The following is a 17,003-nucleotide window of genomic DNA, read 5'->3' as shown; positions in this document are numbered from 1 at the left end:
GGACTAGAAATGGCTGAGGGAATCAGAGCCCTGAGCAGAGCCCTGTTCCCAAGGGATGACTCATTCTGAAAAAGACAAACAATCTAAAAGTTTGCCTATGTAGAACTTATTATCCAAAGATCAAAAGCATTCCCTATTTGACTTCTCTGAATTTGTATCATTCAAAGAGCACAAGTATGAATACAAAGGTATTCTGACCCTAAGAAACACAGTCTTATAACTAAGAAGGTAAAAAAATTTGTGATTTGGTTAGGGAGATACACAGTTTGAAGGCAGGTATTCTATTTCTTTCCATTTTGCTATGTAATATAATTCTTTACATTTATCCAGGGAGCAGTTAAACAAAAATACATAAGGTACCCATAAAAAGTTACATTTTCATAGAAGAATACTGCCAACGAGATCCTGTATGCTTTTACATTACAAATCTCAGTAATTTCACCCATCACTCCTGGTGATACCCCAGTGTTAAGGCTGTGAGCCAACACCTAAGACCTGCTGTTTTGGGGTACAGGCTGACTGTACCCTCCAAGAAAATGAGAAGCCACTACTATGGGTCTTAGCTTACAAATCCAGCCCTATGAAGTGACAACTGGCATAACCCTCTTTGCATGTCCCTCATTCATCTCTGACATGAAACAAATCATGTGAATTAATGAGATCTGACAGAACAGCATTAAGAAAAATATTAAAATGTAAAAGCAGAATTGTTCTATTGTTTGTGTTAACTAAAATCTGAATACTTAATCATCTCTGGTTTGAATGATGGACTTCTTTTTCTCTCGTGTGAATTTTAGTGCAGAAAATATTAAGTTTATTAACACAAAATTGTTTTGGATAGAGAAAATAATTTTTGAGAGTTAGTTGCAACATTCTGGGAAGCCAACTAGAAAAGCACACCAGCCAAAAGATAAACATTGACAAAGATTTACATTTTTTTCTTTTGATGGCATCTCCTATCAGCAAATGCTGAGATGCAGCAGCATGGCCTGGGAAAGGATGAGCCAAGCACGGCTGCCAGGAACACACACCTCACAGAAACTCACCGCTTATTTCTGCCTTAGCTCGGGGTGGCCTGGCGCTACCAACCACCAGCCAAAAGTACACAGTGTAACCAATCAGTAGTTTATTATGATGTGCCTATTGTTTCACTTTTGCCTGGGTTTGGAACAGACGCTGAACTAGATGTCTTGTCCGACAGTACAGGCAGCTGAAGAGCTTGGTCTGCCGCCTGAGGTCCCGGTTCAATCCCTGGCTCTTCCACATACTGCCTTGTTACATAAGCAGAGGGCCTGACCTGTTTATTGTCTATAAAATGGGGATCATAACTCCTACCTCATAGGGTTACTAAGAAGAGTCAATCAACAGAAACATGGAAATCCCTAAAACCGTCCCCAAAGGTGGCAAAGTTCAATAAGGGCCAGTAAGGACTAGCTGTAAATGATGGCTGTGTCAGCATGCACACTTCCTCACTCTTCACAAAGCTGATAGAATGAATGCAATCTCCAAAAGAGCAGGATGTTTGTCTAAGCGTCTTTCACTACTTCACCTCTGGCACACAAAATCATGTCTGGCACATAATTAGCACTTCACAAATATTTGCTGAATAAATGAATGGCTGAAGGCACTTCACAAATAGTTGCTGAATAAATGAATGGCTGAAGGCAAGAATCTGGAATTCTGCTAAAAAGGACTACAGGCATTAGATTTAACAGTCTTAGGCAACGAGACATTTAAGTCACACTCATGACTACTCAGACCCACTCAATTACTACAATGAAAACACTTCTCCAATATTGAAAGTTATTTCCTATATGCACTTTTTCAGATAGCCAGAAAACTTTTCAGATAGTCAAGCTCAGCTGCAAATATAACCATCAATATATTGTGATTATCTAGCAACATTCATATCTTCCTATAAATATTTGTAAGAATGTTTCAATGTTCTTATATTCATACATGAGAAATCATGATCACTTCCACTTACAATTAAATTTTCAGTAAAAATACTCAAATAAAAAATTACTGAGAAAATTACATAGAAAAAAAGAATTGTGATACCTTAAAGATATTAAGTTCTAATTCTTCAACAGGTAAAAAAAAAATCTAACCCAATGTCTTGGAATTTCTTGAAAATATGTAGTTTTAAACTTTCAGAAAAAGAAATAAAGGAATTAAAAACAAATGAGTTCTTTAGGCTAAAAAAAACACTGTGACCTGTTAAAATCTAAAGGAAAATTTTCTAAGAGTTTATGACAAATAAAAAATTTTTCTATTAGAGTATAAGTAACATTTTGAAAGCTAAAACCTGAATCTTTATCTTGGCATTTGAATAAATCATGGCAACTAAAAATTAATTTACTTCGGACACAGTGAGACAGATGCTTAGAACACAATGCACAGCTAAGACATTTCTTATTTATTTATTTATTTATTTATTTATTTATTTATTTATTTATTGTTTTGAGAAGGAGTTTTGCTCGTGTTGCCCAGGCTGGAGTGCAATGGCACAATTTCAGCTCACTGCAACCTCTGCCTCCTGGGTTCAAGTGATTCTCCTGTCTCGCCTTCCGAGTAGCTGGGATTACAGGCGTCTGCCACCACGCCCAGCTATTTTTTGTATTTTTAGTAGAGACAGGGTTTCACCATGTTGGCCAGGCTGGTCTCAAACCCCTGACCTCAGGTGATCCACCCATCTTGGGGCCTCCCAAAGTGCTGGGATTACAGGCATGAACCACCCACCTGGCCTAAAACATTTTCTTTAAATGAAAAAAACGTATGGAGAAAACATAAATCAGCTCTCATTATAGATGGTGCCATTTTGGTTTTTTTTACCTTCAACCATGAGCATGGGCTCCCTGCCTCCACCGTGGGCCAGCATCTCCCTGCGATAGCGCTCCCCGGCAGCCCTGGGGAAGAGAGGATCTGTTACAGACTCCTGCTTGCACACACTTGTCTTGAATTCTCAAAGAAAGCCACACTGACGCCATATTCATAAAAGCTGCCACCATGTGACAATTTGGCCCCTATTTTCTTGCTTCTAAAAATCAAATTCTGGCTTTTAAATTGTTCTAAAATAAATTAAATCAGGTGTGACATATTCCCTGTAAGAGGATAACTATACTTTTGGCTATCTGTTTTGTTAACAAGAGACCTCACTTTATAAAAATAATTACTTTATGTATTATACAATAGCTGTCCCCAATCTTTTTGGCACCAGGGACTGGTTTTGTGAAAGACAATTTTTCCACAGACCAGGGTTGATGGGGGAGGGATGGTTTCAGGATGATTCAAGAACATTACATTTATGGTGCACTTTATTATTACATTATACATTGTAATATATAGTGAAATAATTATACAACTCACCATAATGTAGAATCAGTGGGAGCCCTGAGCTTGTTTTTCTACAACTAGGTGGTACCATCCAGGGGTGATGGGAGACAGTGACAGATCATCAGGCCTCAGATTCTCATAAGGAGTGCCCATCCTAGATCCTTGTGAGAGGATCATAAGGATCACATATGCAGTTCACAATAGGGTTCCTGCTCCTGTGAGAATCTAATGCTGCCACTGATCCAACAGGAGATGGATGGGGAGCGGCTGCAAATACAGATGAAGCTTCACTCGCTCACCCACCCACCACACCTCCTGCTGTGTGGCCCAGTTCCCAGTACCAGTCTATATGGCCTGGGGGTTGGGGACTCCTGTTATAGAATAAGTAAAATATTATATTTTTTTTCTCTATAAAAATAGTTTTAGGATTATTTTAAACGAGGCTTGAAAGTATACCATTAAGAAATAATGTGTGATGGCACCTAATAAAGCAGAGAAAAAGAACACTCTAAAGAAAGAGTGAAGGAAGAGAAGCTGGCAGGAAAACGTTAATTACACCAGAAAACCTTGATTCAGAATAACAGTTAACAGATCAGCAAACTCCACTGGAGTGTGCTGGTGGTAAAGGCACAGGGGAGGCTGCCTTGTTCCCGTCTTCTGGTACTCTGTGTCACATGGATATGCCCAGCTGACAGAGTTCCACAAGGAACACTGTTTATGACAATACGTGAAGGTAGGTTTGGAATAATTTTTGTAGACATAAATCCTCCAAACTAATGGGACTTAGAAACAAGTTATTTAGTACTACTCTTTTGTATTTTATGAAAAATGCAATTCCTTTAACAAACATGACTACACACTATGATGACACAGGTTAAATAAATTTTGATATTGTTTCCATTTAAGAAGCTCTGGAGCCTCTTTACATGTGGGTCATTTTGTGAAGATGGTCTTTGATCAGATTTCTCGATAGCATTACAGTATCAGAAACATGCTGACATCAAACACTAGCCCTGGTCACATCCTGAAGTGAGTGCTAAGCAAAGCAGGAAGCCTGGACTGAGGTGGAGCCTCCCCTCAGGAGCAGGGGTGGCTGAGAGGCCCTGCCTGACTCCTGGCCTGGGGTGCTCTGAGGCCCTTCTCAGCCATGGGATGTAGTGCCCTGACCCTAAATCAAATCCCTCCCCACAGGCCTCTAGCTCTCCTGGCTTGCCTCAGCTCTGCAATGCCTGGCTTTCTGATGTAGGCTCCAGCCTGGTTATTTTTCAGGAGTGAGATCAAAAAGGAGACTTTGACAGAGGTTAGAAATTTTCTAGTCCAGTGAGCATTTTTACTAGCTTACTTTAATATGCCCATAAAAGTATGGCAACTACATGTCTAGGCAAGAATGTACACGTAAACAAGATATAAATATTTAGAAATGTATATATTTTATAGTATGTGCTTTTCTAGTAAAGTATACTTCAAACAACATGATATTTTGCCTATTTTACAGAAATCTACAGTAAAAAGTTATAATCCCTGAAACTGATTTACTGATGGCAAGTTTGGCTACAGATCCTTTAAAAATAAAATCTGAAGAGCAGACGAAATGTCTACAGTCTGCAAAGGGCAGAAGACAAAATATATGTGAGTACCAAGCTGGAAAATATTTAAAAATTCTGACATCACATTCAGACTCAAAGAATTTGAAACAAATGTGATTATTAACTGCTGAGAAAAATCCAAGTCTATGTCAAATTGTATAAAAGACTGAGAGGGTGAGGTAGAGGTGGGAGGGAGAAGAAATCAGGAATGAAAAGACCTAGATTATAGTCTTAGTCCAGTTTTTAATGGTGAAGTCTGAACAAATTGTTTTCTCTGAGCCTCAGTTTTCTCTTATAAAAAGTGCTGGTTTATGCCAAGACTGCTGTGAATACTATGTGAAAACTCTAAAAACCAAGATAAAGCAGTAAAAATAGCACTCATCAGCCAAAGTTCCCTGAAAAGAATTTGGAGATGTAGTTATTTGTGTGGTGAGAAGATAAATGCTATAAACAACTCTGACACCAGATTATAATTACTGGTTTTCTTTCAAAGAAAGAGCCTTCTAAGGAATCATAGGACCCAAATTTGACAACCTCTTGGTTCCTATTGTTATAGGGAGTCCTGTTAGGAGGATCAGGAGGCCAAATCAGGGAGCAAAGAGAAGATCTACATCTCTCCCAGCCAGCACAGGACCCCACGCACCTCCCCAGAAAGCACAGGATCCCCCAACCCCACCAGACAGCACAGGATGCCCGCAACCCCTCAGCCAGCACAAGATCCCATACCTCCCCAGACAGCACGGGATCCCCTGCATCCCCCAGACAGCACGGGATCCCCACACCCCCCAGACAGCACGGGATCCCCTGCATCCCCCAGCCACAGCACAGAATCCCTCACACCCTCCAGGAAGCAAGGGATCTCCTGTACCTCTCCACCCGATGGAAGTTTAACCACTACCTGGCCTTTAGAAAGAGATTGGGAAAGCAGGATTACTGATCCTAGGCACCCCTACTTCCTCCCGACAATGCCCCCAGCCTCTCCAGTGCCTTGTTCTGCCTCCATTCTGTGGAAAGGGGTGGGCATCCCGTATCACGTGGTGATTTCAGAAAAGCCAAGAAAACCCACAGGAGCAGCAGGGGCTGCTTCATGTAGCACAAGAGCCCCCTCATACAAGGGTTCCCTCAGGCACCACACAGCCACCTTTACACAGTGGCTGCAGGGCAGGGAGATGTCCAGGGCCACCGGTCAGCTGCAGGAAGCAGGAGCAAGCTTGGGTGGGAATGGCCAAATGGGGTGAGGCTGTGTGGGGAGCCTGCCACTTTCTGCCAGGTTTGGCTGTGTTCTGTGGGCTGCGGTTCTCCAAGCCCGACTTCAGATGTAATAGAGTGGGGAATTACTGTGGTCCAAGGCGGAGACATTTTAGAACTTACCCCCTTACCTGTTGAAAGGATCCTGTAGAAAACACTCCTTCCAAACCATGGAGGCGACCGCTCTGGACATGAGGTAAGAGTAATATTTAGCACCATACCCCACGAGGTGGCTGAATCGCAGCTGCCAGGCCTGCCAAGAACAGAGACACACAGCACGGGACACAAGTCAGTTTCCACTTGGAGAATATCACATGTGAGAACACAATGGAGACACACACAGAGACGTGGAAATGTTTTCATTTGCATTTTACCCTAGAAGGCTATGTCACCTATGATATCAATATTTTCACATTTTATACACTGTTAGGGGCTGAACTGTGTCTCCTCAAAATTCACATGTTGAAACCCAAAGCCATACCTCAGAATGTCACTTATTAGGAGACAGGGCCTCCAAAGAAGTGATTAAGTAAAAGCGAAGCTCTTAGACTGCGCCCTCACCCAATCTCACTGGTGTCTTGGAAGAGGAGGAAAGGTGGATGCCAGGGTGTGGGCACAGAGGAAAGGCTGTCTGCAAGCCAAAGAGGCCTCGGGAGAAGCCAGATCTGCTGACACCTTGGTCTGGACTTCCAGCCTCCAAAACAGTGGGAAGTAAATTTCTGTTGTTTAAGCCACATAGTCTCTGGTATTTTGTGAAGGCAGCCCTAGCACACTAAGACATACACAAAGAAAATTTTGTATCACATAAATATAATCATATACAGATGTATATGTTTTGCTCCAAATATATGGTTATTCTTCTTCATTAAATGAGTTTAATTACACTAATTTTTTTATACATTTTATTTCACATGACTATCTACAAAAACAGTAAAGTCAGGAGTTTATTTATTTTTAATTAGTTAGTTCAGAGAGTTGTACTCTGCAATGATTCTCTGTTGCATGAACTGCTATTCATGAACTAGTTTTTGTAACACAAAATCCTTCCATGTTTTTACCATAATTACATTTTATGACAAAACAAAAAGTCACAGAGCAGAAGAAAAATGGAACAATTTAAAAATCGTAACTATATAAAGGGGGTAATCTGGGAATGCATTCTTTTTTTTTTTTTTTTTTTTTTTTTAGAAGAGACAAACGCTAAGAACCAAAGATAACCACCAGCAACTTGCCTCTCAGTGGAAGAAGAGTGAACAAACTGTTGTCCCTCCTTCTCTAAGCTCCTTCCACTTATTTTCTAATCATAAGAAGGAAGAAGCGGACACCTAATTGTTTTGTACAAGTTCATCACTCTGGGATTCACTTCTGTGACAGAAACATAGAGAAGACAGCCTAGAGATGGTGGCAGGAGTGCCAGTGGTGGAGCCGGGTGGATGTGCACATCTGTTCTGACCCACTTGGAACGCCTGGTCATCGACATTGGAGGAGAGAATTTGGAGTCTGGCACAGAGAGAGAGCATCCATTCTGTCTTAGGACAATGATGTAGTTATGATAGGAAAAGCCACATGGTTCATGGAAGGACACTGTTCCACTGGAAACTTCTTTTCCTATGAATACTGCTCTTTTTCTGTTGCTAAAGTGGAAAACATCTCCATTCCGATTCATCAGCAGGTGCAGGGCTATGCAAGCACAGCACACGAGCTTGCGATGGTATATCTGCTGTAATGTCACCCCAGCCAAAGCGGGGACTATGAAAACTGTCCTCAAAGGCAACACTTAGGACTTTAACATTTTTACTTTTCTGAAACAAATCTGACATGGCAGTCATCCACTTTCTTCTGTCTTTATCTGACATAAACATTTCTTTTAAAAAATAGAAGCTTGGGCGGGCACAGTGGCTCACGCCTGTAATCCCAGCACATCAGGAGGCTGAGGCAGCTGGGTCACTTGAGGCCAGGAATACAAGACTAGCCTGGCCAACTGGGTGAAACCCTGTGTCTACTAAACATACAAAAATTAGCCAGGCGTGGCGGTACATGACTGTAATCTCAGCTACTTGGGAGGCTGAAGCAGGAGAATTGCTTGAACCCGGGAAGCGGAGGTTGTAGTGAGCCAAGATTGCGCCACTGCACTCCAGCCTGGGCGACAGAGCAAGAATCTGTCTCAAAAAAAAATAATAATTAAAAAAAAATAAACATTTTTAAAAAGCTGAACTTTTTTTTTTTTTTAACCATGATAACAACACTCTAACAAATCTGTTAACTCCCCAGAAAATAAAGAATAAATAAAGTATAATCCTTGCTACAGACGGTGGAGCCAAGATGGCCAAATAGGAACAGCTCCGGTCTACAGCTCCCGGCGTGAGCGACACAGGAGACGGGTGATTTCTGCATTTCCATTTGAGGTACCAGGTTCATCTCACTAGGGAGTGCCAAACAGTGGGTGCAGGACAGTCGGCGCAGCGCACCGTGTGCGACCCAAAGCAGGGCGAGGCATTGCCTCACTCGGGAAGCACAAGGGGTCACGGAGTTCCCTTTCCTAGTCAAAGAAAGGGGTAACAGACGGCACCTGGAAAATCGGGTCAGTCCCACCCTAATATTGTGCTTTTCCAATGGGCTGGGAAAATGGCACACCAGGAGATTGTGTCCCGCACCTGGCTCAGAGGGTCCTATGCCCACGGAATCTCGCTGATTGGTAGCACAGCAGTCCGAGATCAAACTGCAAGGCGGCAGCCAGGCTGGGGGAGGGGCGCCCACCATTGCCCAGGCGTGCTTAGGTAAACAAAGCAGCCAGGAAGCTCGAACTGGGTGGAGCCCACCACAGCTCAAAGAGGCCTGCCTGCCTCTGTAGCCTCCACCTCTGGGGGCAGGGCACAGACAAACAAAAAGTCAGCAGGAACCTCTGCAGACTTAAATGTCCCTGTCTGACTGACAGCTTTGAAGAGAGTAGTGGTTCTCCCAGCACACAGCTGGAGATCTGAGAACGGTGAGAACGGACAGACTGCCTCCTAAAGTGGGTCCCTGACCCCCGAGCAGCCTAACTGGGAGGCACCCGCCAGTAGGGACAGACTGACACCTCACTCGGCTGGGTACTCCTCTGAGACAAAACTTCCAGAGGAACTATCAGACAGCTGAATTTGTGGTCTCACGAAAATCCGCTGTTCTGCAGCCACCGCTGCTGACACCCAGCCAAACAGGGTCTGGAGTGGACCTCTAGCAAACTCCAACAGACCTGCAGCTGAGGGTCCTGTCTGGCAGAAGGAAAACTAACAAACAGAAAGGACATCCACACCAAAAACCCATCTGTACATCGCCATCATCAAAGACCAAAAGTAGATAAAACCACAAAGATGGGGAAAAAACAGAGCAGAAAAACTGGAAACTCTAAAAAGCAGAGTGCCTCTCCTCCTCCAAAGGAATGCAGCTCCTCACCAGCAATGGAACAAAGCTGGACGGAGAATGACTTTGACGAGTTGAGAGAAGAAGGCTTCAGACGATCAAACTACTCTGAGCTACGGGAGGAAATTCAAAACAATAGCAAAGAAGTTAAAAGCTTTGAAAAAAAATTAGACGAATGGATAACTAGAATAACCAATGGAGAGAAGGGTTTAAAGGAGCTGATGGAGCTGAAAGCCAAGTACCGAGAAAAACGTGAAGATTGCAGAAGCCTCAGTAGCCGATGCGATCAACTGGAAGAAAGGGTATCAGCGATGGAAGATGAAATGAATGAAATGAAGCGAGAAGGGAAGTTTAGAGAAAAAAGAATAAAAAGGAACGAACAAAGCCTCCAAGAAATTTGGGACTATGTGAAAAGACCAAACCTACGTCTGACTGGTGTACCTGAAAATGACGGGGAGAATGGAACCAAGTTGGAAAACACTCTGCAGGATATTATCCAGGAGAACTTCCCCAATCTAGCAAGGCAGGCCAACATTCAGATTCAGGAAATACAGAGAACGCCACAAAGATACTCCTCGAGAAGAGCAACTCCAAGACACATAATTGTCACATTCACCAAAGTTGAAATGAAGGAAAAAATGTTAAGGGCGGCCAGAGAGAAAGGTCAGGTTACCCACAAAGGGAAGCCCATCAGACTAACAGCTGATCTCTCCGCAGAAACTCTACAAGCCAGAAGAGAGTGGGGGCTGATATTCAACATTCTTAAAGAAAAGAATTTTCAACCCAGAATTTCATATCCAGCCAAACTAAGCTTCATAAGTGAAGGAGAAATAAAATACTTTACAGACAAGCAAATGTTGAGTGATTTTGTCCCCACCAGGCCTGCCGTAAAAGAGCTCCTGAAGGAAGCACTAAACATGGAAAGGAACAACAGGTACCAGCCACTGCAAAAACATGCCAAATTGTAAAGACCGTCGAGGCTAGGAAGAAACTGCATCAACTAACAAGCAAAATAACCAGCTAACATCATAGTGACAGGATCAAATTCACACATAACAATATTAACTTTAAGTGTAAATGGGCTAAATGCTCCAATTAAAAGATACAGACTGGCAAATTGGATAAGGAGTCAAGACCCATCAGTGTGCTGTATTCAGGAAACCCATCTCGTGTGCAGAGACACACATAGACTCAAAATAAAGGGATGGAGGAAGATCTATCAAGTAAATGGAAAACGAAAAAAGGCAGGGGTTGCAATCCTAGTCTCTGATAAAATAGACTTTAAACCAACAAAGATTAAAAGAGACAAAGAAGGCCATTACATAATGGTAAAGAGATCAATTCAACAAGAAGAGCTAACTATCCTAAATATATATGCACCCAACACAGGAGCACCCAGATTCATAAAGCAAGTCCTGAGTGACCTACAAAGGGACTTAAACTCCCACACAATAATAATGGGAGATTTTAACACCCCACTGTCAACATTAGACAGATCCACGAGACAGAAAGTTAACAAGGATATCTAGGAATTGAACTCAGCTCTGCACAAAGTGGACCTAATAGACATCTACAGAACTCTCCACCCCAAATCAACAGAATATACATTGTTTTCAGCACCACACCATACCTATTCCAAAACTGACCACACAGTTGGAAGTAAAGCTCTCCTCAGCAAATGTAAAAGAACAGAAATTATAACAAACTGTCTCTCAGACCACAGTGCAATCAAACTAGAACTCAGGATTAAGAAACTCACTCAAAACCGCTCAACTACACGGAAACTGAACAACCTGCTCCTGAATGACTACTGAGTACATAATGAAATGAAGGCAGTAATAAAGATGTTCTTTGAAACCAATAAGAACAAAGACACAACATACCAGAATATCTGGGACACATTCAAAGCAGTGTGTAGAGGAAAATTTATAGCACTAAATGCCCACAAGAGAAAGCAGGAAAGATCCAAAATTGACACCCTAACATCACAATTAAAAGAACTAGAAAAGCAAGAGCAAACACATTCAAAAGCTAGCAGAAGGCTACAAATAACTAAAATCAGAGCAGAACTGAAGGAGATGGAGACACAAAAAACCCTTCAAAAAATCAATGAATCCAGGAGCTGGGTTTTTGAAAAGATCAACAAAATTGATAGACTGCTAGCAAGACTAATAAAGAAGAAAAGAGAGAAGAATCAAATAGATGCAATAAAAAATGAAAAAGGGGATATCACCACCGATCCCACAGAAATACAATCTACCATCAGAGAACACTACAAACACCTCTACGCAAATAAACTAGAAAATCTAGAAGAAATGGATAAATTCCTTGACAAATACACCCTCCCAAGACTAAACTAGGAAGAAGTTGAATCTCTGAATAGACCAATAACAGGCTCTGAAATTGTGGCAATAATCAATAGCTTACCAACCAAAAAGAGTCCAGGACCTGACGGATTCACAGCCGAATTCTACCAGAGGTACAAGGAGGAACTGGTACCATTCCTTCTGAAACTATTCCAACCAATAGAAAAAGAGGGAATCCTCCCTAACACATTTTATGAGGCCAGCATCGTCCTGATACCAAAGCCTGGCAGAGACACAACCAAAAAAGAGAATTTCAGACCAATATCCTTGATGAACGTTGATGCAAAAATCCTCAATAAAATACTGGCAAACAGAATGCAGCAGCACATCAAAAAGCTTATCCACCATGATCAAGTGGGCTTCATCCCTGGGACGCAAGGCTGGCTCAACATATGCAAATCAATAAATGTAATCCAGCATATAAACAGAACAAAAGACAAAAACCACATGATTATCTCAATAGATGCAGAAAAGGCCTTTGACAAAATTCAACAACCCTTCATGCTAAAAACTCTCAATAAATTAGGTATTGATGGGACGTATCTCAAAATAATAAGAGCTATCTATGACAAACCCACAGCCAATATCATACTGAATGGGCAAAAACTGGAAGCATTCCCTTTGAAAACTGGCAAAAGACAGGGATGCCCTCTCTCACCACTCCTATTCAACATAGTGCTGGAAGTTCTGGCCAGGGCAATCAGACAGGAGATGGAAATAAAGGGTATTCAATTAGGAAAAGAGGAAGTCAAATTGTCCCTGTTTGCAGATGACATGATTGTATATCTAGAAAACCCCATTGTCTCAGCCCAAAATCTCCTTAAGCTGATTAGCAACTTCAGCAAAGTCTCAGGACACAAAATCAATGTACAAAAATCACAAGCATTCTTTTACACCAATCACAGACAGAGAGCCAAATCATGAGTGAACTCCCATTCACAATTGCTTCAAAGAGAATAAAATACCTAGGAATCCAACTTACAAGGGATGTGAAGGACCTCTTCAAGGAGAACTACAAACCACTGCTCAATGAAATAAAAGAGGATACAAACAAATGGAAGAACATTCCATGCTCATGGGTAGGAAGAATCAATATTGTGAAAATGGCCATACTGCCCAAGGTAATTTATAGATTCAATGCCATCCCCATCAAGCTACCAGTGACTTTCTTCACAGAATTGGAAAAAACTACTTTAAAGTTCATATGGAACCAAAAAAGAGCCTGCATCGCCAAGTCAATCCTAAGCCAAAAGAACAAAGCTGGAGGCATCACACTACCTGACTTCAAACTATACTGCAGGGCTACGGTGGCCGGAACAGCATGGTACTGGTACCACAACAGAGACATAGATCAATGGAACAGAACAGAGCCCTCAGAAATAATGCTGCATATCTACAACTATCTGATCTTTGACAAACCTGACAAAAACAAGAAATGGGGAAAGGATTCCCTATTTAATAAATGGTGCTGGGAAAACTGGCTAGCCATATGTAGAAAGCTGAAACTGGATCCCTTCCTTACACCTTATACAAAAATTAATTCAAGATGGATTAAAGACTTACATGTTAGACCTAAAACCATAAAAACCCTAGAAGAAAACCTAGGCAATACCATTCAGGACATAGGCATGGGCAAGGACTTCATGTCTAAAACACCAAAAGCAATGGCAACAAAAGCCAAAATTGACAAATGGGATCTAATTAAACTAAAGAGCTTCTGCACAGCAAAAGAAACTACCATCAGAGTGAACAGGCAACCTACAAAATGGGAGAAAATTTTCACAACCTACTCTTCTGACAAAGGGCTAATATCCAGAATCTACAATGAACTCAAACAAATTTACAAGAAAAAAACAAACAACTCCATCAAAAAGTGGGCGAAGGACATGAACAGACACTTCTCAAAAGAAGACATTTATGCAGCCAAAAAACACATGCAAAAATGCTCATCATCACTGGCCATCAGAGAAATGCAAATCGAAACCACAGTGAGATACCATCTCACACCAGTTAGAATGGCCATCATTAAAAAGTCAGGAAACAACAGGTGCTGGAGAGGATGTGGAGAAATAGGAACACTTTTACACTGTTGGTGGGACTGTAAACTAGTTCAACCATTGTGGAAGTCAGTGTGGCGATTCCTCAGGGATCTAGAACTAGAAATACCATTTGACCCAGCCATCCCATTACTGGGTATATACCCAAAGGACTATAAATCATGCTGCTATAAAGACACATGCACATGTATGTTTATTGTGGCACTATTCACAATACCAAAGACTTGGAACCAACCAAGCACCGATAGACTGGATTAAGAAAATGTGGCACATATACACCATGGAATACTATGCAGCCATAAAAAATGATGAGTTCATGTCCTTTGTAGGGACATGGATGAAACTGGAAATCATCATTCTCAGTAAACTATTGGAAGGACAAAAAACCAAACACCGCATGTTCTCACTCATAGGTGGGAATTGAACAATGAGAACTCACGGACACAGGAAGGGGAACATCACACTCCGGGGACTGTTGTGGGGTGGGGGGAGGGGGGAGGGACAGCATTAGGAGATATACCTAATGCTAAATGACGAGTTGATGGGTGCAGGAAATCAACATGGCACATGGATACATATGTAACAAACCTGCACATTGTGCACATGGACCCTAAAATCTAAAGTATAATAAAAAAAAAAAAATCCTTGCTACAACTCTATAAACTAGATAAGTGAATTCTAGTTAACATATCAAGGAAGAAACATTTTTTAAAATATGGTTACTTCATCACAGGAATGTGGCAGCATACTCCCTGTATTCACTACACAGTGGCTTAAAAGACGCATGGCAATGCGGCAATGCTAGTGACTCTCTGGTTATGTCCAATTCTCCAAGACAACTAATTTGCTTGGGCTCGGCAAGGGCTCTGTCATAAGGAAGGTGTGCAGGAGCACTGCAATCAATTTAGGACATGGGTCCAGCACCGCTGAGACACAGTGCACCTCCACATCCGTTCTCTTTCTGTAAGAAAATATGACTGGAAGTCAGGTGGGCGCCTTGTGAGTGGTGTCCTGAAGGAATGATCCATGCCCCTTCCTCCTTGGGGATGCAGCCAGTCAGAAGTGTGGGCCTGTAATGGGGGCAGCCGCCTCCTGTGCTGGGCAGGGGCACTTGCACAGCGATTGTTTTGGGTCTCTCTCACAGCAACTAGACCTGTATCCTACCTCACAAGATACCCCAACTTCAGGCCCAAGTGCCACCCCCAAACAGTACCATGAAAACACAACCAATAGTGGGGCTGAGGCTGCTGGAGGTGCAACAGATGCCATGCCCTTGGTAGAGCTGTGCCCTAGGTGGGAGGAGCTGGACACTCAAAATGTGGCCTGCAGAGTCTTTTGCCAGCAAGGTCCCTCCAGCATAGTGAAGGGCAGAGAAAGGTAGACACGTACTTTTCATCCTATTAAGATGCAAGTGGTATTTAAAAGCAAAGAGCCTAGGACCATCTATGAATTAAATTCTAGTATAACAAACTTTGAATAACTACATTTTTAGTCAAAAGGCTTTTAGAATTCATTTACAACATATACACAGCCCAATGTACTCTGTCTTATTTAAAAGGGATATTTGTCAGTTTTTCTGTTATGCTGGAATCCTAATCTACTAAATGATGAGAACTCATGGACCACTGGTAGCCTTTCTCATATGAAGCAGTTTGGATGTGAGGGTATCTTCTGTAATGGAATACAGCCTGCTGTTTTAATCTGATACTCCACCAAGATACGAGTGCTTGTACTACTGATGATAAGCATCTCTCAGGGTGGAAGCCCCGGAATTTGTAGTATACAGTTAACGGGCTTTGTCTTTGAAACATTTTCTTCACGGTGATTTGCCAGAACTAGTTTGGCAGCCTTTGCAGTATAGAGCAGAGTTTAATTCTGTTTAGATTCAAGCTGAATACAGCTTTGTTTTATCTTGAAAGCAGCCCCACTTCAATAGTGGCATTTGATCTGAGCTAAGAAATGCCTTAAGTTCCCTGGTTTCATCAGCTCATAACTGAGTTCCCACATCCCCCATAAACAGAGTTATAAAAGTAAGACCTTTCAGAATGGTAGAAAGAGACATCAGGATTTCTGCATGCATCATTTCCTAGACAGCCAGGGGTCTGCCTTATCCTGATCCCCCTGCCTGAATCCAGGTCTTCTGGCACACACATGCCCCGTTGTGTCTTGCTGTTTAATTACAGGTTTGGGTTCAAGACTACACCTCAAGACATGCTAAATAAATTATCTCCACCTGACACCTTTCATCATAGGTTTGCAAGTCTGTGGCTGACTAAGACCTACAATTCCACTGTTGTTTGAACACAATTGCTGAATTCCTACTAATTCAACCTAATATTAAGTCCTTATTACCATTTCACTCATTCATCTGGAAAAATAAAATATAGCATTTCATCTTAAGCTCTGGAATTATGATATCCTCTTCCTTTTAAATTGAAGTTTTCTTCTTCCTAAGGGATATTTGTCAGATGGATAAAAGCTTTCATACTTCCTTCAGGATATTTAATGTGTGGATCTGATTTCAAAAGCAAACCATGCAAACATTTTTGTAGTTTTCCTTTTATTATGGTGAGAGACATAGATTTTCAAATCCTATTGCTGTCCCAAGGCAGGCCTATTTAAACCTTCCTTGAGTTAGATAATCTCAGTGATCCCATACGAAAGACAAAACTTGGAGCCAGCAAAGCAGCCTGTCAGGAAACCCATGGATATGGTCACTTGCTTTAGAACTCCAGAGAATGGAAGGCTCTTTGATCATTTTTACTTGCCTATAGCCCTTCTCTAATGCCACGATTTTCCAGGGCCAGAAATGGAAAGGTAGCAATGAGCCATTTACTTACTATCTATTCTCAGTTTCAAACATATAACAGGGGCTAGTGCAGAGCAAGCACTCATTAACTGTGTGCTAGACATGGAAATAATGGAACTAACCATTTCTCCCAATTATACTCTTCTTAAATTTTTTTAGAGACATGGTCTCACTCTGTGACTCAGGCTGGAGTGCAGAGGCA

The 17,003-nt window shown here is 41.8% G+C and overlaps 1 protein-coding gene across 1 annotated transcript in view; it reads right to left on the bottom strand.

Moving 5' to 3' along the window:
• Positions 1-17,003, bottom strand: part of MIPEP (mitochondrial intermediate peptidase) — a 174,457-nt gene that overhangs the window by 25,558 nt on the left and 131,896 nt on the right. The window contains exons 17-18 of the mRNA XM_003273111.1: positions 6,302-6,423; positions 2,836-2,909 (exon numbers count right to left, since the gene is read on the bottom strand). Coding sequence (XP_003273159.1) covers positions 2,836-2,909; positions 6,302-6,423 — 196 coding nt within the window. The remainder of the gene's footprint in view (positions 1-2,835; positions 2,910-6,301; positions 6,424-17,003) is intronic.

Source organism: Nomascus leucogenys, chromosome 5, assembly GCF_006542625.1.
Source record: "Nomascus leucogenys isolate Asia chromosome 5, Asia_NLE_v1, whole genome shotgun sequence".
NCBI lineage: Eukaryota > Metazoa > Chordata > Mammalia > Primates > Hylobatidae > Nomascus > Nomascus leucogenys.
The sequence above is the reverse complement of the archived record's forward strand: the minus strand, read 5'-3'. Positions and strand labels throughout refer to the sequence as shown.